The 27,890-nt window shown below is 35.8% G+C and overlaps 4 protein-coding genes across 7 annotated transcripts; 1 reads left to right on the plus strand and 3 right to left on the minus strand.

Moving 5' to 3' along the window:
* Positions 1–4,134: 4,134 nt before the first annotated feature.
* LOC146883449 (uncharacterized) lies at positions 4,135–8,651 on the minus strand. The gene is made up of 3 exons (XM_085666315.1): positions 8,646–8,651; positions 6,379–6,748; positions 4,135–6,203 (listed from the first exon to the last, which is right to left on the minus strand). Exons 1-3 carry the CDS (start codon positions 8,649–8,651, stop codon positions 4,135–4,137), a joined length of 2,445 nt encoding a protein of 814 aa, XP_085522441.1.
* Positions 8,652–10,012: 1,361 nt separating this feature from the next.
* Positions 10,013–15,872, minus strand: LOC114196009 (glycosyltransferase BC10-like). Of its 2 annotated transcripts, none has more exons than XM_028086487.2 (11): positions 15,552–15,872; positions 13,941–14,456; positions 13,022–13,120; positions 12,154–12,254; positions 12,012–12,083; positions 11,791–11,881; positions 11,364–11,444; positions 11,013–11,072; positions 10,817–10,939; positions 10,586–10,624; positions 10,013–10,501 (listed from the first exon to the last, which is right to left on the minus strand). In XM_028086487.2, exons 2-11 carry the CDS (start codon positions 14,322–14,324, stop codon positions 10,373–10,375), a joined length of 1,179 nt encoding a protein of 392 aa, XP_027942288.1. In that variant the 5' UTR covers positions 14,325–14,456; positions 15,552–15,872; the 3' UTR covers positions 10,013–10,372. The 2 variants fall into 2 exon arrangements, with proteins under 2 accessions (XP_027942288.1, XP_085522243.1); XM_085666117.1 differs by lacking the exon at positions 15,552–15,872 and adding an exon at positions 14,532–15,214.
* A 2,698-nt stretch (positions 15,873–18,570) lies between these two features.
* Positions 18,571–19,990, plus strand: LOC114163144 (aspartic proteinase CDR1-like). The gene has a single exon (XM_028047263.2). It carries the CDS (start codon positions 18,571–18,573, stop codon positions 19,906–19,908), a length of 1,338 nt encoding a protein of 445 aa, XP_027903064.1. The 3' UTR covers positions 19,909–19,990.
* Positions 19,991–20,531: 541 nt separating this feature from the next.
* Positions 20,532–27,589, minus strand: LOC114163142 (Pentatricopeptide repeat (PPR) superfamily protein). 3 transcript variants are annotated; one of them, XM_028047262.2, is made up of 4 exons: positions 24,111–27,589; positions 22,913–23,062; positions 20,969–21,131; positions 20,532–20,776 (listed from the first exon to the last, which is right to left on the minus strand). In XM_028047262.2, the coding sequence occupies exon 1, from the start codon at positions 27,393–27,395 to the stop codon at positions 24,201–24,203; it is 3,195 nt and encodes a 1,064-aa protein (XP_027903063.2). In that variant the 5' UTR covers positions 27,396–27,589; the 3' UTR covers positions 20,532–20,776; positions 20,969–21,131; positions 22,913–23,062; positions 24,111–24,200. The 3 variants fall into 3 exon arrangements, with proteins under 3 accessions (XP_027903063.2, XP_027903062.2, XP_027903061.2); XM_028047261.2 differs by having other exon boundaries at positions 20,532–20,792; XM_028047260.2 differs by having other exon boundaries at positions 20,532–21,131.
* Positions 27,590–27,890: the final 301 nt, after the last annotated feature.

Consider the following 27,890-nt stretch of genomic DNA (forward strand, 5'->3'; position numbering starts at 1 on the left):
TATTGGTGCCAATCACCTAACCTCCAATCCCCTCGGCAATTAGAAGACCTGGATCCCTCTGAGAAAAAAAACTGCCTGATGCTGGAACAACTGAATGTTATTTTTTATACCCGAAAACTATTAGAGCTGGAATTCCGAGTGGTGGATCTAAAATTCCACATCGGTACTTACTTTACAACCGTCTTCTTACTATAACATGCTTAATACTGACTCTCTCCTTTTAACCGACTCTATTTATTTTTGCAGAGAACCTGATGGTGATGTCCCACGAAGATATGCTAAAACGAGCTCGCCAACTTAAAAAACAAAAAACCTCCACCCCTGGCGCAAGTCCTTCAGTTCCCCCTCCCCGTATTGAACTCCACGAAGAAACATCCGAGCCTGACCTTGAACCCCTAACCAGAAAATTCAGAGCCCGAGGCAAAAAGGTCCTCGAAGCCACCTCCCAACATTCAACCTCCCAAACTCAATTGGCTCCCCTCCATACCGCAGATGATACTGAGCTAAGCTTCTGGCACCCCCAATTCCTCAATTCCCAACATAGTCGAAAACACAACTACCTCCGCCACGACATCAACCTACTAAGAGCCCAAGATCTCCAAACTCTTCATGAAAGCATCTTAGCCGACCTCCACAAGGCCGAGGCATCTAGTCTCATGCTGATGGACCAATTTAACCTCCAATCCACTCAGAAATCCCTTGACCTAGAGCAGAAAGATCAAGCCTTGATACTTTCCAAAATCGAAACCTCCCGCTTGACCAATGAAGTCACAGAACTAACCAATCAAGTAAAAAGAAAGGATGAATTACTTGCAGATTTACAGCACCAGCTGAGAACCCTTGAAGCCGAGAAGGAAAGCTGGACTCTTAAAGAGAAGGATCTCCTCCACAATTCAGAACTTCTCAAAGATCAGATCGGTTCCTCCTTAAACATGAGATTCCAACTGGCCCTTGAGCAAGTCCGAGTCCTCTACCCAGATGCAGACTTGTCTCCAGCGGATATCTCCAAGTCGGTGATTGACGGACAACTGGTGGATACTGACGACTGAGACTTCTTGCTTAGTTATAGACTTATTTTGCTTGTATCGCCCTTCAAACTTATTTTACCACTTGCTACTTCTATTTCCTTATAATCTGTTCGAATATTATGCCCTATTTTACTATTACTTATTTTCCCTACAATCTATTAACTATCACTTACACTCTGCCACCACCTTCGATCGTGGTTTTAAACTGAACTCTCAAACCTGCGCTCGCAAACAAAAACTTCAAAGCAATTAATAACTCCAAAGCAAGTAATAACTCGCTTATAAATCGAGCTCTCAACCCTGCAAACATCAAAACTCCAAAGTAAGTAATAACTCGTTTATAAACCGAGCTCTCAATCCTGCAAACATCAAAACTCCAAAGCAAGTAATAACTTGTTTATAAACCGAGCTCTCAATCCTGCAAACATCAAAACTCCAAAGTAAATAATAACTCGTTTATAAACCGATCCCTCAATCCTGCAAACATCAAAACTCCAAAGCAAGTAATAACTCATTTATAAACCGAGCTCTCAATCCTGCAACATCAAAACTCCAAAGCAAATAATAACTCGTTTATAAACCGAGCTCTCAATCCTGTAAACATCAAAACTCCAAAGCAAATAATAACTTGTTTATAAATCGATCCCTCAATCCTGCAAACATCAAAACTCCAAAGCAAGTAATAACTCGTTTATAAACCGAGCTCTCAATCCTGCAACATCAAAACTCCAAAGCAAATAATAGCTCGTTTATAAACCGAGCTCTCAATCCTGCAAACATCAAAACTCCAAAGCAAATAATAACTTGTTTATAAACCGAGCTCTCAGGCGCGGAATAGAACTCATAGGTTCTTTTTAACCTCGAGCTCATAGGCTCGGAATAGAACTCATAGGTTCTTTTTAACCTCGAGCTCATAGGCTCGGAATAGAATTCATAGGTTCTTTTTAACCTCGAGCTCATAGGCTCGGAATAGAACTCATAGGTTCTTTTTAACCTCAAGCACATAGGCTCAGAATAGAACTCATAGGTTCTTTTTAACCTCGAGCTCATAGGCTCGGAATAGAACTCATAGGTTCTTTTTAACCTCGAGCTCATAGGCTCGGAATAGAACTCATAGGTTCTTTTTAACCTCGAGCACATAGGCTCGGAATAGAACTCATAGGTCTGAACAATACTTTATTATTAAAAAATCAGGAAGAAAAAAATATCTTTACAAAAAACAAAACAATTTAACCAAAATATCAACTAAAGTAAAAACGCAAATTAGTCGCATTCCATGTTCGTGAGATCTCCTTTCCCTCTAATGTTTCTAATTTATAAGCTCTTTCTCCTAATACTTGTTTAACACGATAAGGCCCAGTCCACTTCGGCGCTAACTTGCTATCCATCTGAATTAACTGTGCTTTCCTTAATACAAGATCTTGTGCCTTGTGCCTGAAAACCCCGAGGTACCACCTTAGTCTTGTAACTTCTCTCTAGCCTCCTTTTCATCGCTTCATTAGAAATCTGAGCCAAATCCCGAACCTCATCTATGACATCAAGGTTTGCTCGCAAGCCCACTTCAGAAATCTCCTCGTCGAACAACCGCACTCTTCCTGTGTAGACGTCTGGGGAGTGGTGTGGTATGCCCACAATACTCGATGTATCTCATTTGGCCATTCTCCCTTTGCTGCCACTAATCTTCGTTTCACACCCCTCAATATCACTTTATTGGCCGCTTCTGCTTGTCCATTCGTCTGAGGATGCTCCACCGAAGAGAAAACTTGTTTAATCCCAACCTCTTCACACAATCGCCTCACTTGTGAACATGCAAACTGAGTTCCATTGTCCGAAATAATTTGGCGTGGAACACCAAATCGACATATTATATTCTTCCAAATAAATTCTCGGACCCGACTACCCGAGATCACAGCAACTGGTTCGGCTTCAATCCACTTTGTAAAATACTCCACAACCACAATCAAAAACTTGAATTGTCTGACCCCTTTAGGGAACGGTCCCAGAATATCTATTCCCCAAGTGTGGAAAGGCCAAGGTGTATTAATAGAGTGCAGGACCTCCAGCGGAGCGCGACTCCAATCGGCATGTTTCTGACACGATTCACATTTCTTGACATACTTCACACAGTCATTCTTCATAGTGGGCCAAAAGAACCCTCCCCGAACTATCCGCAACATCAATGTTCTCCCCCCAACATGACTCCCGCAAATACCCTCATGAAGTTCGGCCATGAGCCGAGACGCCTCCCGCCTTCCTACACAAATCATCAAAGGTCTGGAAAATCCATACCTAAATAAATGACCATCTATCAGCGTATATCGACTTGAATTTTTTTTTATTTTCTGTGCCTCATTAGGATCCTCTGGCAATTTGTTATCTGCAAGATAGCTTCTTAAAGGTGCCATCCAAGATTCTTCAGTCGCCAAAATCTCCAAAACCTGATGCTTCTCTCGTGTATCCACCCGAGGAACTACCAACGTTTCTCTTATCACCGACTTATGTTGCCCCGGTCTCGAACAACTAGCCAACTTGGATAACAAATCGGCTCGGCAATTTTGTTCCCTTGGAACATGCACCAATTCAAAGAGAACAAAATTCTTCGCAAGAGATTGGACGACCTCCAAGTACTTGGCCAACTGCGGATCACGAGCTTGAATTCTCCAGTCACCTGACCTGCTACTAATGCGGAATCACTTTTGACCAACAGCCTAGTGTTACCCATCTCTTTAGCCAAAAGCATCCCCGCTATCAAAGCTTCATATTCTGCCTTATTGTTACTAGCTTTGAAAGCAAACCTCAACAATTGTTCAATTAATACTCCTTCTGGCCCTTCCAAAACTATACCAGCACCACTACCTCTTAAATTAGAGGCCCCATCCACTGATAGGATCCAAGTTATCTCCTTTACAGTCTAATCCGCAACGGGCGGCTTAGATAACTCCACCACAAAATCAGCCAAAAACTGAGCTTTGATCGGTCCTCGCGATTCATACTGTATCCCATACTCCGAGAGCTCTATTGCCCATTTAACCAACCTGCCCGATATATCAGGTTTTTGCAATATGTACCTGATCGGCAGATCCGTCATCACCTTGACACTGTGATTCTAAAAATAATGCCTCAAACGCCGAGCGGACACTACTACAGCCAACGCGGCTTTCTCTATAGTGGGATATCTCACCTCAGCACCATGAAGCACTTTACTTACGAAATACACCGGCTTATGCTCCCTATCGCTGTCTCGGACTAACACCGAGCTGACTGCATGCTCGGTCACCGAAATATACAACGTTAGATCAGCACCTTTTTCAGGCTTGCACAATACAGGTGGTTTGCTTAGATACTCTTTCAATTTTTGGAAAGCTTCTTCACATTGATCGGTCCATTGAAACCTTTCGTTTTTCTTCAAGCATTGGAAGTAGGGAAAACCCCGATCTCCACTTTTAGCAAGAAAACGGGACAAAGCCGCCATCCTCCCCGTCAGTCTTTGTACCTCTTTAACATTACTTGGACTCCTCATATTTATGATGGCCGCACATTTGTCGGGATTAGCTTCTATCCCTCTCTCGGTAAGCAAGAAACCCAGAAACTTTCCTGCTTTAACCCCAAAAACACACTTCTCGGGATTAAGCTTAAGTCTGTACTTGTTGATGGTAACAAATAATTCCTCCAAATCTCCCTTATGCTTCTCCTCTTCTACCGAAGTAACCACCATATCATCCACATATGCATGGACATTTCTTCCCAACATGGACGCCAGAATTCGGTCCATCAACCTTTGATAAGTGGCTCCCGCGTTTTTTAACCCAAATGGCATTACCCGATAACAGTAATTAGTTGTTCCTCCCATAAACGCTGTCTTATCTTCATCTGATGAGTGCATCTTGATCTGATTATAGCCTGAATAAGCATCCAAGAAACTTAGCAAAGCACAGCCCGACGCACTATCAACTAAGGCATCTATATTGGGCAAAGGATACGAATCCTTTGGGCAGGCATTATTCAAATCCGTGAAATCCACACACATCCTCCACTTTCCGTTGGACTTTTTCACCATCACCACATTTGCCAACCAAGTCGGATATTGTATCTCCCGTATATGAGCCGCTCCTAATAGCTTACATATCTCCTCGGTAGCTGCCTGGGCACGATCTCCGCTCAACCGTCTACGCTTTTGAACTTTAGGTTTGACCGAAAGGTCAATGTTAAGCTTGTGACATAAAAAATCGGGATCTATCCCCGTCATATCCGTTACACTCCAGGCAAACGAAGAAAGGTTTTTCTTCAGTACTTGTATGAGTTGTTGCTCTTGTTCTGAACTCAAATCCCCTCCAATTCTTAACTTCTTACCCTCTACAAGCACCTCTTTCACCTCTCTTACAGGTTGCGGTCTTCTTTCAGGGTGTACTAGTCTAGGATCTAACTCGGGATCTATGACCACCTCCGTTGTGCTTACTGAATATGCAACTTTCCTCCTTGACCTTAGACTGTCTTCATAACATTTGCGAGCAACCTCCTGATTCACGAATAAAGTGAGGACCTTCCCACCATCAGAATGAAACTTCATCTTCAGGTGCACCGTTGACACTACTGCTTCCAATTTATTGAGAGAAGGCCTTCCCAATAGTAAGTTGTATGATGAAGGAGCATTGACAACTATATACCATACGAATATAGTTTTTGCGTCTTCTTTGTCCCTAAAGGTCGTTCGAAGATCAACATACCCTTTAACCTCCACCTGATCTCCTGAGAAACTCACAAGCACTCCGTCAAAGGGCTTTAACTGGTCCATCGGTATTTGCAACCCTACGAAGGTGTTCCAAACCATCACATCGGCAGAACTCCCCTGATCAACCAGCACCCTATGAACATTCCTTCCCATCATAATCACAGACACGACTATGGGATCATCTTCATGTGGGACTACTCCTTTTAAATCATCGCTCGAAAATATTATAGCTGGAACTTTCTTCGGCTTGTCAATCTTGGCAGTAGTCATGACACTCCTTACATATCGCTTCCTAGCCGAGCTAGTCTGTCCTCCCCCCGCAAAACCTCCTACTATCATATTAAAATCCCCCAGGACGGGTGTCTCATGCAAATCGGGAACCGTGCGGGTTTTCGATGGTTTCGCATCTGCATCCAATTTCATGAATTTCTCCAGGAGTCCCCTGTCTGCCAAGATAAAAAGCTGATTATTTAAAGCATAACACGAATTTGTGTCATGACCTCTAGCCTAATGAAACTCACACCAAGCCTCCAGTCTACTGCCGAGTGTCCTCCCCGTGATATTATGATAGCGCAAATGCTTTGCTATTTCCGCATCCTCCAGTATTTGGGCGAGAGCCACCCTGAAACTCGGGATATTCTGAACTCCCTGTGAAAGGCGTGATTTTTGGAATTACGAAATTCTGTGGGATTGGCTCCTCCATGATCGAATCTGCTAGAGGACTAGCATCACCGACATCAGGGTTCAACCGACTGGCATATCGGAAACCAACCCTGGTGGCCTCCAATCGGTTTTGCATATCTTCGTTTGCCTTTCGTAGCTGTTCTTGTTGCCGCAGCGCCTCTTCTAATCGTTGATGTGTTTTTTCGGCCTCTTTCCGCAATCTTTCTCTCTCTCCCAAAGCTTCTTCCCGGAGAGCCTGTAAATCTTCCTCTGCCTTCTTACGAGTTTCTTCTCTCTCCCTTTCTAGTTGAACCTGATCAGCCTCTGCCTTCAGTCAGATTTCCTCATTCTGTCGTTGCAGCTCCAGAATGCTCTACATTATCTGCTGCCTGGTAGGCCCTTCACGCGCCATTCCTCTACCTCTATTCATCCTCGAGTTTGTCTCTCTTTTTCTTTTTCTTTTTGTGTGTGTTTATTATCCTAATGGGGTAAGGATCGAGTTTTACCGAACCCCACGGTGGGCGCCAATGTTCTGGTTCAGAAAAAATATTGGATAATTCTTCACCAAAACAAAAAGAAAGTTTTTATGACTTGCTTAGGCCAAAAAACTGTCGTCCCTTGACCATGGGAGTAACCTTCTTATTTATATCATAATTAGTTACAAAATATTAAATCCTAGATATACAAAATAAAATAATAACCAAAAGGAAATTATCTTCTACTCCTAACATATCCCTAAATATAATAACAACCCAACAAAAAGGAAATTATCTTCCACTCCTAAAATATCTCCAAATATAATAACAACCTTATTAACTCCTACAAACATCACCAAGCCCAAAACTAACGGGATTAATATTCTCTCCCTCGATGTTTTACCGAGCCGATACCAAAACCCACTTACTCTCTCGGTTTTTAACCGACTCAATCTTCTGGTCTAGTAAAAAAATATGATTATTTTTCTATTACTTATAATCTTAAACTAAAATCAATCACTCTCAATTTTAAAAAATTATATTTATATAAGTAACTTAGATTAATAGGTTTTATATGTGTATTAATTATTACTCTCCTATGTAAGAATGAACAAGGATCGAATAGATAGTGTTTATCTGTTATTCGATCTATACTAAAAAATATGTATTACTATTCTATTCTGTTATACGTCACCTGTTCGTTTAAAAAATATTTGTGAGTTTCTTTTAAAATTTTCTGACATAAATATTTAAAATAAAATTATTGTTTAATAAGTTTTTAAAATGAGATAAAAAATAATTCAAAAAAATATAAATTCAAATTTTATTATGATCAATTATGCATGTAGTTCGATTATAAATTAAAAAAAAATATTGCTGAAAAATTTATTATGATTAATTATCCATGAAAAATGAAATCAAATTAATTTTGAAACTAATTTGGATACAATTAAAATTTGTATATATTTATTGTATTTAATCATTTTAGATCAATGTAGCAGACTTAATTAATGATCATTCATTTCACAAAAAGATTATTGTAATTGAGAAATGTGACCAAGTTGTAGAAAGTTGAGCAACATAACACTCAATTTGTTGACTCTATATTTAGATTTTAGTTTTAATTACTGTTTCATTGGATAGATGAGTTGTAGAAAGTTGAGCAACATAACACTCAATTTGTTGACTCTATATTTAGATTTTAGTTTTAATTACTGTTTCATTGGATAGATGAGGAGGATGGATAAGAGATTAGAAAAGTTAAACATTAATATGTCAATCATAAACAATCTCCACAACTTGCTATATAAAATCTAAAATACAGCAATTACATGTACAACCTATAAGTGTAGAGGTACTAACAAAGTTAAACTGAATTAATTAAACACTAATCTTTTCTCTCACCCATAAATAAATAGATCAAACAAAACATAGCAGCATGCAATTAAACTGTAAAACAAAGTGAATTTGTAAGAACGGGGAAGAACCTGAGTAGAAATAATGATACAAGATGGTAGCACAAGGATAAGTGAGAAAACAAAAATAAAATAATATCCAAAATCATGAGTGAAAAAAAAGAGGAAAAATCATGGTGGAAAAACTAGATGGGTAGCACCTCTTCTTGGGAAATAATGACATCGAATTCAGCTTTGGATGACTCGATTACACCTTCGGCTCAAACTGACTTGGCTCAACCTTTAGTTATGGTTGACTCAAATCGACTATATGTTTAAGTCGACTTGAGTCTACCTCCATCATGAGCTAACTCAGTTCAACCTTCGTCTCGAGCCAACTCTACTCAACCCTTGCCTAGGGTGATTCGGCTAGACTTTTAGCTCGAACTAACTCGAATCAACCATCGGTTCGGTCTGACTTGACTCAACTATCAACCTGAACTAACTCAGCTCAACCATTAGGCTGGTCTACTCGGCTCAACCAGCGGTTTAGGTCGACTCGACCATTGGCCCAGGCCAACTCAACTTAACCTTCGTCTCGGGCTGACTAAGCTCAACCTTTATAAATGGAGTTAAAAGGAGTAAATTTTAGGGTTGAAAATATGTTTTTTTGTCCCTTAATATTCAATAAAAATTGTAATTAGTCTCTATTTGAAACTTTGGTGCAATTTAGTCTTAGAATTACATAAATTTAGTCTTTTTAACAAAATTTTGTTAAGTTTATTTGACATTTCAAACGTATTTCATGATTGTATTTGAGTTGTTTATACCATTCGACACATTTTTTACTTTAATGTTAGCTTGGAAACGTATTTGAAACATAAAAAACTTAACAAAATTTGATTAAATATATTCAGACATTTCTAAATATGAGGAACTAAATTGGTCTAAATTTTTAAAAATCAACTAATTTTAATTTTTACTAAACGTTAAGAAGTGAAAAACATATTAAATTCAAAATTTTAAATTTCTTATAATTTTGAGGGTATTTGAAATTCTTATATTTTTTTTCATTTGAAACTCCTTTCAAAATTCTTTAGATTTGAGTTTCTTTCTAATTACTTTATCTAAACAAATCATTTTAGTATAAAAAAATTTAAATTCTTCAAATAAAGAAATTACTCTTTTAAATTACATTGTTAAAACATAACATTAAACTTTTTATTGAAAAAAAAGTCATTTAAAAATAATTAAAAGAATAGAAAGGTATAAATTAATTAAAATAACTGCCCTTATTATATTTTTATTCTGATTATTGTTTTAACCATTTGTTATATATTGATTATTATTTCACTATATATATATATATATATATATATATATATATATATATATATATATATATATAAACAAGCTATACTCGTATAAAGTGGTTAAAATGAGAAATTTTATTTAAATACTTTTATAGAAAAGACTTGATATCTTGCAGGACATAAGATGCAAAATTTTAGTTATACAAACCAGAGATGTGGTCATCACAAGTTTCTTAGCTCATTGAATCAGGAAGTACAATTACAAGTATATAAAACTTTTACTTCTGAAGCTATATCAATAAGATTAAAATTACAGATCTTCATGCTAAATCTAAAACCCCTACTTTAACACCATAAGCCTCATCAAGTGGCTATGAAGATTGCATCAAGGAGTAAAGTGATGCATAAATTTCTAGAACGAATGGTAACATTTGTATTTTAACTAAACATTTTGCATTTGCAGAGTTTTACAAAGATGAGCAACCACAAAATGAGATGATTTGATTCCCCCAAAATCAGTCATGCAATGAGAAAACTTACACAACCCAAAATGAAAAATAAGGGGCAGAGGGGGATGAATCAAGCTATTGATCCCTATCCCTAAGGAAGCAACACTAAAATGTTAGCCACAGTGACTGTGATGCCAATAGACTTTGCACTCAGTGTAGATAAAAATGATGTAATTTACAACTGCTACCCTATGAGAGACCAAGAACTAGGTCGAAAGCAACAGCTACTCCGACCAAAGAATGGATCAAAAATTTCTGGCTCAAGGTGCTGAATAATTAGAAAAAAGCTGCAACAAAGTGCTCAGTGTTCCAGGATTGAATTTCCTAGCAAATAGATAACATGGCTTCTGAATCCCATTCCATAAGCAAGGCCAACTTTGTACTTGTCTCTGTAGCAATACGTGATAACTTGTTAAGTCACTCAATGCATTCTCAATAAATCAAGGATATGATGAAAGCTTTCAGATGCATACCTTCTCATCACTGGAGACATGCACACTAACATCAATGGACTGCGAGTATGATTATGGAGTAATGAATATTCATGATCTCAGTTAGAAAATATATTGAAAGAGCAGTTGAATGAAAAAAAACTATTCTTTGGATTTCAAGGAAAACATGGTTCATAAGATTGGATATTCTCTTTACATTCACATCACTGGTGACTTTCTGTATTGAAAAATAAATTTATCAGAGCACTATACCGTAATATTCTTCAAAAGCTCATATGAAACATCTCGAACCCTGTATGATTTTGGATGCCACTTTCTCTCAGACCAGTCAACATGAGTTGTTGACCAATTTGCAATTCCACCAGGATCAACAATCTAAAACAGAATCGTATTAGTTAACAGTTTGAAACTGTTAGAGCAGGCCAGGATTACAGATAGAAATTCTCACCTGGAAGAATGTAGGTAAGTAATGCTCATCGGCAATGCAATTTTTCCCTTCAAAACCAGGCTGTAATATCATAATATTCACGTTAATAATTGAGCACAGTCAAATACGGATCATGATGAGAAGGAAGGAACTTACGGCAGACTACATATGTTGTATTGAAAGAAATTTCATGTAAATCATATGCCAAAGGCAAATAATCAACAAGCGTGTATTTGACCCTAAAAGTGAAATACTTACACTTGTTTGGTCTGATGACCATGCCAGTTCAAAGCAAATTACTAAAATATTCAATAATGATAAATAAAAGAAATTGCTCAAAATTTTAATGCAAACAGTATATAAGAACTGCACCTGACAGTATGCCTTAAATTTTGAGTAATACAGGTTGTCAGCCATAACTATGACAGCATGCTGGCGCTTCATTGAAAACCACTGCATCAGGAATCTAACAATTAGCCAGAGACATCTAAACAGATGACATAATTGTGCTCCTCCACATCATGTGTGGAGATATTAAAGCACAATAGGATGCAAATAGGACTACAGAAAAGTAAAAAGAAAAAGGGGGCGATTTCAGGCAAGAACAAAGAATTCTTCTGTTATTGAGAATCTATTCACCCCTATGTTTTAAGCCAAAAGACTGAACTTGATGCTTTAGTAAGCCTATTGACATAAATCATGGCCAAATCCATTTATTCAATCAATATCCTTTGAAAAGGGAAATTGCAAAATACTATTTGAAATGCAGAATTTCCAGCATGCAGCTTATTTAATATACCTGTGCACCCTTTCTAAAGTTCTTCATCTCAATTTCAGGTAACATGCGTTTTGAATACCTGCCATTGCCATGAGGACCAGGATCCGTAAAGCTAACAAGAAAAAGAAAAGGTTGGGTCAGTTGAGGACACCAAATTGGTGGCAGAAAACAGAAATTAGAAGAACAACCCACTCTACAAATGAGCACACGGGTAGGTATACTCTATGTAAAGCATGACATACCAATCAACAAAGCTGACGTTTGTGTACATCAGATAATCAAAAATATAGTCAAAGGTATACAATGGCACACAGCTGCAAAACCAGTACGAAAGGGTTAGAAACTAAGAATATAACTAAAAGTTATATCATGGCACATATTTACCTATCAGAAAGTAAAACAAATTGCTGGTTATCAGGATCTTGTAAAGCATTCGCCAGTAGTCGTCGTTCTGCATTAACCATAGATATTTTACCCCACACCACCTGCAATAAAGTAACCAACTATTAACACAGCTGCTAACTACAAAACAAGATTATCAGAAACAACTGATAATTACACTAGCTACCATAATAGCCACTTTTAGAGCAGATAGTTTAACGTCAAATTAAATTCATAGCTTATTATAAAAAAATTTAAAAAAATCTAACTAATGAAAGTGAAATATGTTGCTAAGGCACCCTCAAAAATAGTAAGTCACAGAAGTAAAACTAGACTAAACTTCATAGCCTATATATAATGTTATGTTATCCTAGACTTCTAACATAATTCAAATAAGCAAATACATGTACATTATAGTCTATTAACAGGAAGTAAAGTGTGAAATTGGAAGCTTATGTTATCAATGCAAAATATTGTCATTTCAGACAACCAGGCTGACAGAGTCAACACTACATTCCTATGCATGTCTATTAAATAGTTATAGCATCAGTTAATCTCTCAAGTTGATAATAAGTCCAAAGGACATTTTGGTTTCATATATTTGGGTACTCCAAAGTAGGAGATTCGTTTTGATCACTACATTAACAAAAGCCGACTCATGTAAAGAGGGTAAGTTAAAGGAAACTGAAAAAGAAAAACAAGTAACAACATTAAACAACGATTTAAATTAAATACATAAAAATGAACAAAACAATTGATAGGTGATAGGAATCAGACAATCATGAGACTAGTCACACACATGGTCACTATGTATATCTTGATTAATAAAATAACAGATGATAGTAAACAGAACAAGACACTAGTTACACACCTGAGCACTTCGTATATCCCGATTAACAAAATAACGGCTCACGTGAATTGGTTTAGTCTTAGATGCATGCACATATACTGAGAATTTCCCTTCATGTCCCTACCAAAAAGGAGAAAAGTATTCTTCCAGGTGAGCACACACTGAATTAGCATGGTTCAGAAGCAAAGACAATTAACCAACAGAATTACAACTACAAACTATGACAATTCATTCTCCCATATGCATATATCAAGAATTTATGAACCAAGCATATTTTACATCTTGTGTAGTACATTTATTCAAAATTATTAGTTAAGGCCCAAACACTCAACCTAAATATAAACCCATTATTTACCGCATTCTGTTAGGACCAGAAAGACCATTAGCAAATTTCATGCAAAGCACTTGTTCAGTACTCAGTTAAGTGTACAACAAACCAGTGCCCTAGTTTGTCACCGTTCCAACAGAAGGAATAAATTTTCCAAATTCTATTAAATCGAGATATCCTGCTGCTTCTCCCTCATCCTAGCACTATTAAAACAAGAATAATAAAAGATGAACGAGTTTCATAATCAATGGAATTGTTAGCGCCATTGGAGAGAACAGCAGGTTATTTCTCTAACTCGTCAAAGTAAAGACTAAACTAAACATCGACTATACTATTACAGACTGCTATATTCTCAAGGATCATATGTTTTAGAAGTATCACAAATGTTTTAAAAAGAAAGTACTAAGTGTAATTTAGAAAGGAAAACACATTAGTTGATTTAGTAAGAGAGAAATAAGATCTTGCACATCCTAACTCATGTATAGCTTGACTGGCTCACATTTGTTTGTAAAAGAAATCATTTACAAATAAGATATGTGTACATGAACTAATACAATACATCAAAATAATAAAAATATAATCAGTTACAGATAACACGTAACAATTCCTTACTTGGAAAAATTTATCCCATAATCTTTCAAATGGTAGAGAACCAGGTGACAGAAACATGAAGGCGATTTTTGGATTCTTTGAAAGAACTACAGGTGTTTTCAAAATATCCCTAATAACAGCTCGTGATGCAATCTCTTCATCTGTGTATTCCCTTGCAGGAACTGGTGGAAGCCAATCAGTAATTGACCGGCAATTTCCAGAAGAAAAGATGTAACAAGCAGAACTGCTTTTTGGTGGGTAGATATAAGCACATACTAGAAACACGCACACGAATAAAACCAAGACAATAATCCACATTGGCTTCTTCATAGGAGGACGATGTCGTGACCCAGGCAGGATCTGCACATCGCCCATGCCTAGGCGCAAATCTTTTACTGTCTTCATCTATGCACTTGAGTCACAATTTTCACCACTTCCAACCAATTTCCTTTTCATTCATATTCCGCACCACTCTAAAATAATAAATCAAGATAAATGGCCAAAAAGAAGTCTTCAACAGGTTGATGCAGAAAAAATCTGAAATAAAAACAGAACAAAGATACATTAGCAAACAACTCGGCCAATTAAATCCACTAAGGTTCAGAAACCAACATCTGGGCCCGAAATAATATGCACAGTGCATGCTAAGATTCGCCACAGAACTGACTGCAACAGCTCAAAATATGATCAAAAGCAAACTTTTGACACATTTTTGAACCCCACATAGTATTTTACTGTCCAGTGAAAATAACTCGGTCACAAATTCCAAACTTGAAGAAACGGATGATGTCGAAATCAAAATATCTTAATATATGTTAAAGAGTAGACAATCCTAACTGAATAACCAAGAAATTGTGAGGAAGAGGAAGGAACTAATATGTGTAAGGTTGAGCACAAAGTCAAAAGCAATTTTCTTTAGCCACTTTAAAAGTGAAAACAGAAAATATTAACATAACCCACACACTCCAATCTGATCCCACAAAGTCCCAGTTCCTCAATCATAGGAGTGATTACGTAAATATACAACAAAACCCACGATCGGGTAGGAAAGGGATGTTTCTCTAAAAATCTAAAATCATAAAACAAATCTATTTCCATTCCACCACACCTTTCTAGTATAACCAAACACGATAATAACATTAAGGAATCAGAAAAAGACATCGTCCCAGAAAAAAAAAAAACACACGGCGTTAAAAGTATGAGCATTTATTACATCTAATAAGTTTACACAACCAATCAATTCAACGTTTTATTATTTCCAATTCAAAGGGACACTCCTACAAGTAATACAAAAGTATCCATCCACTCATACAAACACCACGTGAAAATTCAAACACAAAAACACATCGAAGAAAAAAGAAAACCTTACACGTTAAAATCGAATTATCTTGCAAAACACTACATGATTTCATTAATTAATTTACCACAAAAACACCAAAGAACCTTAGAGATTGAAACTGAATTATCCAGAAAAACACTACACAATCCCATTAATTAATTCACCAAAACAAAAACCATTCCCTTCACTCCTTCACTGTTTCCAAATCTTCCACACCCAACATCCCAAAACGCTTCAAAACAAAAACTTTCTCTCTCTCACGCAGTGAGAATGTAAAAAAAAAGTGTCGATACCTGCGACGTGAGGAAGACGAAAAAATTCACATCACACGTCAAACGAAAGATCGCAGAGAAAAATGAGCGTGAAAGATCTACCGCTGTAGACAGGTGAAAATCTCAAGGAACCATGCACGATCAGAAAGCACATACGCTAGAAGAGTAAGAAAGAAACACAGTGTGAGTGCCTCTATTTGGTTGTGATGGCTTCTTCAAAACGCTAATCGTTTCGCTTTCTTGCTTTCTTATGTTTCTGCGTTTTGCTTTTTCTCTCTGAAAAACCAAAAGGGTCCTTGCTTTGGTTTGGTTTGGCAGTGGCACACACTAAGACACAAAAAAACAAACAATACCTTGGTTTAGAAAAAGAATCATTAATTAATCAATACTACTTATAATACATATTTAAGGTAATTAGTGGAAAATTCATTAATGTGTTTGCAATTGAATGAGAAACTAAGTCATATACATCTCTGATAAATATGTAAATTAATTAAAAAGCAAGTGAAAACAGGAATATAAAGCATGAATAAATATCTTAAACTTAGAAAATTAGAATTAAAAAATAAACATCTTTAGAAAGTACTACTCTAAAAAAAAAACATTAAGGTGTGTGTTGCAATGGAGCAATGAGAAAGTTGGGGTTGACTAGGAATCATAAGGTCCTTCATCAATAATAGTGTGTTTTTCTTCACTTTAGTGTTTGTTGACAAAGAAATTTGGTATTTTTGTGGCGACTCTGTTGTCACATTTGCAGCTTTTGGAAATGAATTGCAGTTTCTGCTGCTTTATTCATCACTCATTACGAAAATCCAAGTTGGGGTGTCAAACTAAAAATGGAATATTAGCAATGAGAAAAGAAAAGAAAGAAGAAAGAAAAAATGTATAAGGAACTAAATTACATCTGTTAAATTTCACTTAATATTATACTGTTAATATATTTTTATTGATTTTCTTTTAAATGTATTGTTGGATTGAAAGCTCATTTCACATTATATTTATATATATATATATTAATTTAAAACCATTTGATATCTCAGAAAAAATTAGCATAGTGTATATATTTTTTAAAATGTATTAAAACATAAATGAGCTGAGGTTTTGCTTTTGCCGTTCAATTTGTATAATTTTAGTGTATATATTTTTTGAAGTATATTAAAATATAAATAAGCTGAGGTTTTGCTTTTATCGTTCAATTTGTATAATTCTGATATTGATGATGGCGATAATAAGGAATCATAGATTAGTCGTTAAATTGATAAAAATCTCGTTTTTTATACAAAGTTATTGATAGTCTAAAATTTCATGAAACTTTCCAATTTTTTTTAATTAGATTTTTTTAAAAAAATTCATATGGATTATATGTAATATTTTATATTAATTTAGAATAATTGGTATATCAAAATGTGGTTTTTGAAATTTATTAAAATATTATTTATAATTTAATGGTTAGATTAACGAAAAATTACCTATAAAGTTACTAATTATGTAATATGTAATAGTAAAAATTACAGCACACATATTATATGGTATAACTTTTATAAAATGTTACATTATTAAGTATCTTTCAATTAAATTATATTTTTGAAACTCATTAATTTTTTTTAATAAATTATATATACAAATTTCACATCAATGTAAATTATTTGATGTCTCATTTATGTTGATTAAAATTTATGTAATATATTTAAAAAAAATATATATTAAAACATAAATAATTTGATTACATATTATTGTTATTATATTTTTATAAAATTTAATATAAATAATTATAATAATATGAAATTATAATTTAAAAATTACAGGTATAAATCAATCTCATTATATAAAGTTATTTCCTTTGTAACATAGGTTAAAAGTTATGTTTATATTTATACAAGAGGAAAGTCAATTTTTAAACTCAAAGTCTTTATATTTTTATTATTTATAATAAGATTCGATAATTAATATTTATAATACAAAATTAGAGTCACTTTGTGTTTGTATTTCTTTCTCTAATTTCAGCATTATTATAAGCATATGTGTGGTGATTTTTTTACTCTAACTTTTATTTTATTTTTACATTAAATATGACTTATATTATTATACTAATCGTGTTTTTAGTTCCTTCAATCCTTCCTAGTTTTTATCCTATAAAATTTTCAAGGCTTTTATTTTTATTGTTTGCTCTGAGTTTTGGTTAAGAATTTACCAGGGCGAATGACTATATGAATATGATATATCTAAAACAATTAATAAAGAGATTGTTTTAACTATTTGTCTCATACATAATCTTTCATTATTTCAATCTTAATATTTGTTACAAGAAACCACTTATGGTGAGATGCTGTGATGAAAGATTATAATATTTTTATTGTATAACTATAACAATTAATAAAAGTAAGTTATTTTTGTAACTAATTTTCTATATACTTATTATAATTTTATTTTTCATGTTTTGTTATTTACTTTTTACTATAATAAGGGTTAATTATGAAAATGTGCAGTAGAAATGTAAGGATGGATTGAAGAGCTGTTAATGTATGTACTGAGGTGCAGGAAAATTTGCAGGGGTTATGTAAGTCAGTAGGGATTGAGGAGTTCTTCATGTTACAAGGGTTGGGGATAACCTTGCTAAAAAAAATAAAAAATGTTTTGGCTAAACAGAAAAAGAATCACCAGCAATTAGAAAGACACAGACATTTATCAGTTGATTTTCCCAAAATAAACATTATCAAATCATAACAAAAGTTGGTGCTCATTTTCTAGATTGATTCTTGGTAGAGAATGTAAATATGGTCCTAGTAGAAAAAAAAGACATACAACTTTCATGTGGCTGGTGCCTCTTAAGGGGGCAATTTACTTTTTCATTCCTTGTCATAAAATTTTCTTTTGTATATACAAATCATACCTTCCACCAGGTGAATCAATCAATATATATGTGTGTGTGCAAAGCCTAAAGGTTAGTTTATCACTATATATAACTATCTTGAATGTCTTGGAAGCAATATATAACTACAATCTACCTAACAAACTCAATAACAAAGAAGATCAATATTCAATGGCATTTGCATATGAACAATTTCTTCTTCTGTTGATGGCTTTTTCAACATGTTTCTCATCAACTAGCAGCAATTCATCTGTTAAACCTCAAAGACTGGTGTCCAGACTCATTCACCCTGGCTCAATTCACCATCCCCACTACAAGCCACATGCAACAGCACAAGACCGAATTCAACTTGATATCCAACACTCAGCAGCACGTTTAGCCTACATACAAGCAAGGATAGAAGGTTCTTTGGCCTCTAACAATGACTACAAAGCTAGTGTTTCTCCCTCTTTAACTGGTAGAACAATACTGGCCAATATCTCAATAGGCCAACCCCCTATCCCACAACTAGTTGTTATAGACACTGCCAGTGACATCTTCTGGATCATGTGCTCCCCTTGCACAAATTGTGACAACCATTTAGGTCCACTCTTTGACCCCTCAAAGTCTTCCACCTTTCTCCCACACTGTAAAGTACAATGTCTCTTCAAGGGTTGCAAATGTGACCCTGTTCCATTTTATGCCTCTTATGCAGATAGCTCCATGGCTTCAGGAACATATGGTCGTGATACTGTTGTGTTTGAGACAACTGATGAAGGTACCTCTCAGATAATAGATGTACTATTTGGATGTGGCCACTACATTGGATACAGTTCAGATCCAGGACACAATGGAATACTAGGACTAAACAGTGCAGCTGAATCTTTGGCAACAAAAATTGGTAGAAAGTTTTCTTACTGCATAGGCAACCTGGCTGACCCTCATTACAATTACAACCAACTAATATTAGGTGAAGGGGCAGATCTTGAAGGTTTTTCCACCCCTTTTGAAGTCCACAATGGCTTTTATTATGTCACCATGGAAGGCATAAGTATAGGGGAGAAAAGGCTTGACATAGCTCCAGGAACTTTTGAGATAAAAGAGAATGGCTCAGGAGGAGTCATCATCGACACAGGCAGCACTATCAGCTACCTAGTTGATGATGTGCATAAACTAATATACAAAGAAGTTAGAAATCTAATTGGTTGGTCCTTTAGAGGAGCAATGATTGAAAATTCCCCATGGATGTTGTGTTATTATGGTAGTATCAGCAAAGATCTAGCTGGGTTTCCAGTGGTTACATTCCATTTCGCTGAAGGAGCTGATTTGGCTTTGGATTCTGGAAGCTTTTTTAGCCAAATCAGTAATGACATATTCTGCATGACTATAGGTCCAGCCAGTAACATCGACATTAAAAGTAAGCCTTCAGTTGTTGGATTGTTAGCCCAACAGAGCTACAACGTGGGATATGACCTTGTTAATAAGTATGTTTACTTCCAAAGAATTGATTGTGAACTTCTTAGTGGTTGATGATTGTGAATGCAATTCACAAATCACAACTCTTGAACTTCAATTTGATCAAGTCCACAACAAAAACATTATTTGTACACTAACAAGGTAAAGTAAATAGCAATGCATTGCTCGCAAAGCATATATGGCTTTAATTATTTTTAATTTAGAAACAAGACATTATAACAACTCTTATATTCTGATCCTCCAAACTCAAATATAAGCAAAAACAAATTATTCACACTAAGACATGTTTAATAAATATCATTACTAAAAATCATATGATACATGTTCTTTCAATTTAACAAACACATACAGTAATTAGTCTCTAAACTTACTTTTATAACCAATATGATTTTCATAATCCGGCGACATATCTTATTAGTACACTTATCAAAAGAAACTTAATATATGCTATTTGTCAACACTATAAATTGTATGACATGTGCTCAACTTAACTATCATGTAAACTCGAGAACTCACACAAGTAATAGAAGAGACTTAAACTAAAACATTTTTACTCAGAAACAAAAAACAAATATTTACATTAAGTACTCAAAACAAAAATTAACCACATATTAAAACTATAAACCTTATTTAAGCCATAAATGAATAATGTAAGTAGTTTAGGTAGGTGACTGGACTGACAGAAGTAAATTTGAACTATATATGAATACATCATAATTGTTCTTACATAATATTAATTTTCAATCACCAACAAAAGAAAAATTCAAACCTTCCAATAATGTTATAGTTCTATTTTTGGTGACATTACACAATCATTCTTCCAGATAGGCATTTTTCAACGTCTAACTCCAGTTTTCTCCACAGTCCAGCCATCTCTGTCAAAGGCTCAAGACACAGCCAGTTTGCAATTACATGCAACTGGCTGAGAAATACTTAACCTTAATAGAAAAAACACTCAAGATCTATAAGGCCAGAGAGAATAAAGTAAAATTTAATGTCTACAAATCAAGCATCATTCAGTTGAAAGAGGGGAAGAAAGGCAGAAAATCAAAGAACAATAATCCAACTCAATATGCTTATTTATTATAACATGAACAGAAAGAAAAACACTTACATTCAATAGCCACAAAGAGAGGGAGTAAGACTTTGGTCGATCCAGGCTTAAAGCAGAAATTAGCATGCAGTTTATCCCCTTTCTTCAAGAATTACAACAACATTATTACAGCTCTTGTATTCTGAGTATTGTGTTAGCAGCCATCCGACGTGTATACCATGAGCTGTATATCATAAGAGTAGAACCAATCTCAGATGGAAAAAACACTACAAAATGGTGGAAACTCTGTTCAAATCGGTAATGTGTAATGTTCAACACATTGTAAAACCTTTACTGCTCTTGGCAGCTACAGAAAGTCATTTTATTTTCCATACAGTTTATAGTTAGTACACGCACACACACGCACACATACTGTTAGAAATATAAGAAATATCTTCAGATACTACCTTAGAATATTATATAGTATCTTAGATGATCTCTTAGGACTTGTTCGTCTTTTATATGTTGATTTATTTTCTTATTTAATTAGGATCTTTATAATTATAAGAATATCTTATTAGAATATCATTTATAGGCATATCATAATATTAGGTATGTAAAAATAAAATATCCTATAATTATTTGTATTTATCGTCATCAATCTGTATAAAATGGACTTTGCTGTGTAGTCCATATCCATACACAGTTTTTAGCATCTCTTCCATCTACATCTCTCTCTTTCATCTCTTCCATCCTTAAGTTTAAATCATTTGTCAAAAAATTGTCAGCACAACCCACAACCATCGTTCAAGTGTTGCTTCAAAACACATTACTTTTTGAAAATTTGAATTTAGTTGCCCCGAGGAGTTCACAGGTGTAGTTCATCAAAATGCTATGCTTCAAGAAAAATAAAGTTAAACAGTATTTTGTTTTTTTTTATCGTGAAAGATAAAAAAGAAAACCAGTTTTCTCTACATGTGTTCAAAATCCCAGAACATAACTTCCATGCATAACATTTTTACAGAGTAAACTGAGACGTGACTATATGTAATCTTAGTCAAAGGTTCATTTCTTCCAAGTCAAGCCAAGAACCTTTCAGATTCAAGGCTCTTAAAACAAATATATGAAAGGACAAGAAATTAGAAAGTATCATAATCAAAACAAGAATCTTCAAGTCAATGAAAATTGAAAAGTAGAATAAAATAACAATTCAGTTGGCAGTGTATCAGAAAACTTCAAAGTTTCTGTTTCACTCACCAAAATGCGGATTAGCCTTTCTTCCATCAGTTCAAAATTTATATACATTAAAAAGAAAGAAAACATAGAGATGCAACTTTTGAGTTTATGAAAAGAAAAAAGAAGTCTAGGCAGTGTGTATACAATGTGTCTTCTCTAATTTTTCCAGGTATTTGGGTTTCCTTGTCTGCTTTCCTTAACTAATAAAATTTTATTTCTTTTTCCTGTTTAACAAAGCCTATTTTATGAGGATGTTATGATTCTTGAGTCCATATAATTTATTTTATGAACAAAAGGTGACAAATAAACAACAGTTAGACAGAAAATGCAATCATGACATGAGATACTCTCACAAAAAGGTAGTTATCTTCTACTAGAAGAACTACTCAACACAAATTAAAGAAAAGTGTTTCAGCCTGTTCATTTTGAGCCTAAGAAAAAATATTTCTTTTAATGTTTTTGGTATACAAGTACTTTATTAGCCAGCATAAATGAAAACCACATATAATTGAAAACAGAAAACAAATAGAGTATGAAACTAATTTCATTACCTATCCAGTGTAAGTATATACAGTTTAATAAAGTGAAAAAAAAATGTAAAAATAAAATAAAAAAATTGTATAGTTGTAGGGAAAACCAAAGGAATTAAAAAAAAAAAAAGATTCAATTTTATCTTCAACAAGATGTACATTACCAGAATCATAGCTGCAGCTAAATCCCTTTACTGGAAAGAACTATAATTGAAGCAACAAACCCAAATTAGATGAGAAAGGTGTATATATATATTACCATTTCTATATTGGCTCAGTGTTGAGTCCAGCAGGTTCCTTGGTAATCACTTTATGGATGACAGTGCCGAACAGGAGCAAGGACAGACAGTAGTTCATCAACCATGTTACATAACTGCCTTTTCAAAAAGGATCCAGCATTGATCCAGTCCTGTGACTCAAAGCATGGCACAAATAATCAGAAATAAAATGGACATGTCAAATGTCAATAATACCTTGAATGAGTTTTCACTGTCCCGTGCGTCATAGTAAAGATTATGATAAGGTTATAAAAATTAAAAAAAAATATGATTATTTCTGCAATGTATTTTAGGCTGATATTGTTTCCCCTCCCATAGACATTTGTCCCTTTCAGATTGGTGATTGTAGCAAAAAGGAAGACAGAGGGCTACAAAATTACTTCTCTGGTTATAACTACAATGGAAACTGGAAATCTTATTCGTTTATACAATAGTAAGGAAATGTAAAGGAGAAAGAGACCATTGCCGGAAATTGCCTTTGGGTTGTGTAAAAACCTCGAACAGCAACCACCCTTCATAGTCCAGAACATTGAACATGACCGAAATTTCTCATTTTTTATTATTATACACACATTACTATTATGCATTATAGAAAGGTTTAACCCTTTAAGGAAAATCACAAAGGGTGCCACATTCATTGACTTCCAGGAACTGATTTACCTGAAGCACGGACACACAGATCAAGGTTGATGGTATGCTTTAAGGTTGAGGGCTAGGCAAGGAGAAAGAGTGAAAGGCAGCTTCTGGCAGCGAAAGCATGTATTGTATTGCAATACCGTAAACTAATACCCCCCATTTACTTAGTAACAAAATTAGATCCAGTATAAGTGCAGGCCCAAGTCTTTGGGGACTGGGAACAGCAGAGTCAAAACCAGATTGACCAAATAAAATTGAAAGACAAAGGGTAAAAGCACTCAAACCAATAGACACTAGCAATGACACGCAATAAATGTAGTAGTGCAGAGGACAATAAACATGATTACAAGAATGGAAATTGTAAAGAACATAGATGCCGTGCCAAAATTGTCTAACAAAGAAGTTAAGAATTTACACAATTTAAAAGGTGGCATTAAGCTTTCAGGTAAGTTTCAATAAATTATTTTAAGTACCAAAGAAATGGTAACCCATTATACATGTATAGACACTTTAGAAGCTTAACTATAATGAAAAATTATGTACCTGTAGGTGTCATCCGTGTGCTCTCTTTGCCAGCAGCACACGGGGAGCAGTTCAAGCACTAAAAGAATTCTCCTTATTTACCCCACACGTTCAGTTCATGGACTCTGTCAGATCAGAAAGCATTTCTTTCGCTGATTGATTTGCTTTCTGAAGTTCCCCTTTGGCACAAAGTGCAGCAATTCTAGAATAATAGAAGTCAAAACCATGTATCTGGGATCTTGTCATACAATCACTATTATGTGTTGCAAGATTATTTACATCTTTGTCATCACAAGATCCAAGATTCCAACCACTTCTGCAAGAGGAAGGTAGAATGCTTGAGCATTTTGAACCAAAATCCTTCCATTCATAAATCTTTTGTCGTTTATAAGTGGACAACTTTTGAACAGGAAAGAGTATACAGGCAATTTCATTGAGAACTGTAACAGCTTCTTGAACCCTTCCTTGCTCACACAAAGTGGCAAGGAAATCACTTATTGACTCACTATCAACCTCCTTGTTGACTATGTTTATCAATTCTGCCACATGCTTGGATTGGAGCATTTCTCTCAAGACACTCCTGGCTTCTTCCATCCTTCCCTTGGAACAAAGACCTCTTATCAAATATAAGAAGCCAAAAAAATCAGGTGATACAGATTTAATCTTGAACTTATAGTAGAATTCAAGGGCTCCTTGCATGTCACCCTTTTGGCAATAGCAATTAATTGCAGCACTTATCGTCAAACTGTCAGGCTCGATATATTTTGTCTCCATATCAATAAGAAGCTCAAATGCCTTTTCTAATCGTCCAAGCTTAGAAAATCCATCAAGTAATGAGTTGTAAACTTGTACTTTAGGCTGAAAGCCCTTGAGGACCATTTTCCTGAAAATATGCTCTGCATCTAGCAAAAACCCCTCTCTACATAGAGCATAAACTACTGTAGCGTAAGTTATTTCAGAGGGTACCAAATTAAGTTTCTCTAACGAATCCAACAGCCGAAATGCCTCAATAAGACATCCCTCATGGCACAATCCATTTATGATTGAATTATATATGACTATGTTCAAATTCATCCCCTTCCTTTCAAGAAAGGCACAGAGATCCAATGCTTTATTGAGATATCCACCCTTGCACAAACCATCAATAACAATGGCATAATCAACATATGTGACTGGTAAATTATCTTGAGTCTCTGTGACAAGCTTATATGCATCTAAAGATCTACCCTCCTTTATGAGAATCTTAAGAATAGAGGCAGGGAAAATGTCGGCAAAAGAGTTATCCACCATTTTTCCAAGATATTGAAGGGCACGGTTGACATCTTTCAGACAGAGGTAGCATGCAAGTATACTTTGTACCATTGGTTCAACTAGACCATATTCTTTCAGGAAGCTATTCAAAAGGGGCAGAATTTTCTCCCTGTTCCCATTACTAAGATACCCTCTCAAAATTGAGTAATAAGACTTGCCCGTGACAGGTTGACCTCTCTTTTTCAGCATCATGTACATATGATTTGCATCATCAAGTAATCCTCTTTGACATAATAAAAAGATAGAATCATTACATACTGCACTATATATGTCTGGTCCCAAACCATCCATTCTGTAAACAAAATCTAAAGCCTCTTTTGTATTGTTTTCTTCAAAAATTGTATTCATTAACATCCTAAATGTACCTATATTCAACTCGAGACCTGAGTTATGGAGTTCAAGAAATGCGTCAATGGCCATTTCTGCCATACCATTCTTGCAAAGGCCATTAATAATACTATTGTAGCACGCCTGTGACAAGATTGAAGTCTTTCTAAATTCATCAAATACCTCTAGTGCCTCGTCAAGTCTACCTATCTTGCAATACCCATCAATCATTGTGCAGTAAGTCACTGAATTTGGAACCAGGTCCATTTCAGACATTCCTCTGTAAAGTGCATAAACATCTTCAAAAGCCCCCATCATGAACAGTGCTTTGATCAGTACATTACACATGACAACATCCATAGCTATCCCAGCTTCTTCTATTCGCTTCTTTGTCTGCAAAATCCCGGGAATGTTCTCTTCTTCAGTATACCCATGCAAAAGTGTGCTGTATGTAATCACATCTGCAGCAACATTTTTCGATAACTCATCCGCCTCTACTGTCCTCCCATGCTTGGATAAACCATTCATAACAGCATTGTATGCAATAACACTAGGGCTGATCTCGCTCCTCTCCATTTCATCAAACAGACTAAACACCTTATTGAAATCCCCTCTCCTTCCAAACCCATCAATCAAAATCACATACACATATTCATCCATTTCAATTCCTAATTCTTTCATGATTTCGAAAACAGCAAACGCTTCCTCCACCTTACCCTTCTTACAATAAGCAGACATGATTGCACTGTAAGTGACTTTATTAGGTCTATGTCCTTCTTTTATCATCTTGGCCAAGAAAGTAAACGACTTCTCCACATCACCTAGCTTGGAGAACCCATCTATAAGCACAGTATAACTTACACAATCATGGTCTATACCCTTCTCCTCCATTTCCCTCATCCTCCTTAAAACCTCAACCAAAATCCTCTCCTCAACATACCCACAAGCCCAAGCACTATACAAAACAACATCCAATCCCAACCCTTCCTTTTCCATCCACTGCACCAAATCACATACTTCTCCAACCCTCCCCATCTTGCAAAGAGCCCCCACAAGAGCCGTGCAAGTCACCACATTGGGCCTAAACCCACCAAAATCAGTGACTCTCTTAAAAAAATCCACCCCAAGTTCCGGTTTTCCAACCCTACAAAACCCAGAAATCACGGAACTACACACAAAATCATCAAAAGGGTACCTGACTCCATCCTCAGCCATCAACTCCAGCACCTCAACGGCCATACCCATCAGCCCCTTTGAGCTCAATTCATGAACTATAAAACAAAAGGTGAAAGAAGAAGGTACTACAGCACGGTCCCTCACACAACGCCGCAAAACGGAGAGAGCTTTCTCAGGGTCGTGGCGTTGGGCACAGAGGCCTTGGATGAGGGTGTCCCACATGAAGGGGTGAGTGATTTTCAAGTGAGTGTGCATGAATTGTTCTGCTTGTTCGAATTTGTGGGATTTGAGGAGTGCCCATGTGAAGAGGGAGAGGGTTCGGGGGTTGGTGGGGGTGCTGTTGGTTTGCAGCTGAGAGAAGAAGTGGGTTATTAGGTTGAACTTTTGGAGGTGGAAGAGGAAAAGGAGGAAGCGGTTGATGGGTTTGGGAGTGGGGGTGAAGCCACGCTTGAGCAAGGTTTGGAGGGACAAGGGTCGTGGGTGGAACAACATAGAAGGGAAAAGACAATGCTTGGATTTCAAAAACAACGTAGTTGTTGTTCCAACATTGGATGAAAATTGAAATGCTACTTCCTTCGGTTAGATTCTCTTCGGTTCGAGACTGAATCGGAGCAGAGAGAGTGACATGATCAGAGAGGTGCTCCCTCCCACTTTAATTGGGCCTGGCCAATCACTGGATCCAAAATCGCTGCATGCAGTCCAACATGTACAATTGGGCTACATATACTCTTTGGGGGCTTCTCCCAACATCTCCAACCATCTCTCCTGTATCCAAAATTAAATTTATTTTTATATTTGTCCATGATAAAAAATAAAAGTTACTATCTCTTTTTCACCGCATACCCTTCCACCCCAAAACCGCCCTCAACCTCTGCACCCCAAAATGCCCTCACCCTCATTCTCGCACACAGTCTCCACAGACTCTTTTTCTCTGGAGCGTTCACACACTGTTCTTCTTCCTAGCATCTACGGCCTCCCTTTTCTTGT

Source organism: Vigna unguiculata, chromosome 9 (assembly GCF_037176805.1).
Source record: "Vigna unguiculata cultivar grain cowpea cultivar isolate G323 ecotype 2 chromosome 9, ASM3717680v1, whole genome shotgun sequence".
Classification (NCBI taxonomy): domain Eukaryota; kingdom Viridiplantae; phylum Streptophyta; class Magnoliopsida; order Fabales; family Fabaceae; genus Vigna; species Vigna unguiculata.

What these genes read in the sequence shown, in the direction of transcription:
- LOC146883449 (XM_085666315.1), bottom strand. An exon ending in AGAATATCCCGAGTTTCAGG is followed by an intron (nt 6,204 to 6,378) that starts GTGGCTCTCGCC and finishes TTATCTTGGCAG; the next exon opens with ACAGGGGACTCCTGGAGAAA.
- LOC114163142 (XM_028047262.2), bottom strand. Translation starts at nt 27,395, where the DNA reads ATGTTGTTCCACCCACGACCCTTGTCCCTCCAAACCTTGCTCAAGCGT.
- LOC114196009 (XM_028086487.2), bottom strand. Translation starts at nt 14,324, where the DNA reads ATGAAGACAGTAAAAGATTTGCGCCTAGGCATGGGCGATGTGCAGATC. An exon ending in ACTTTAGAAAGGGTGCACAG is followed by an intron (nt 11,445 to 11,790) that starts GTATATTAAATA and finishes TTCCTGATGCAG; the next exon opens with TGGTTTTCAATGAAGCGCCA. An exon ending in AATTTAAGGCATACTGTCAG is followed by an intron (nt 11,073 to 11,363) that starts GTGCAGTTCTTA and finishes ATGATATTACAG; the next exon opens with CCTGGTTTTGAAGGGAAAAA.
- LOC114163144 (XM_028047263.2), top strand. Translation starts at nt 18,571, where the DNA reads ATGGCATTTGCATATGAACAATTTCTTCTTCTGTTGATGGCTTTTTCA.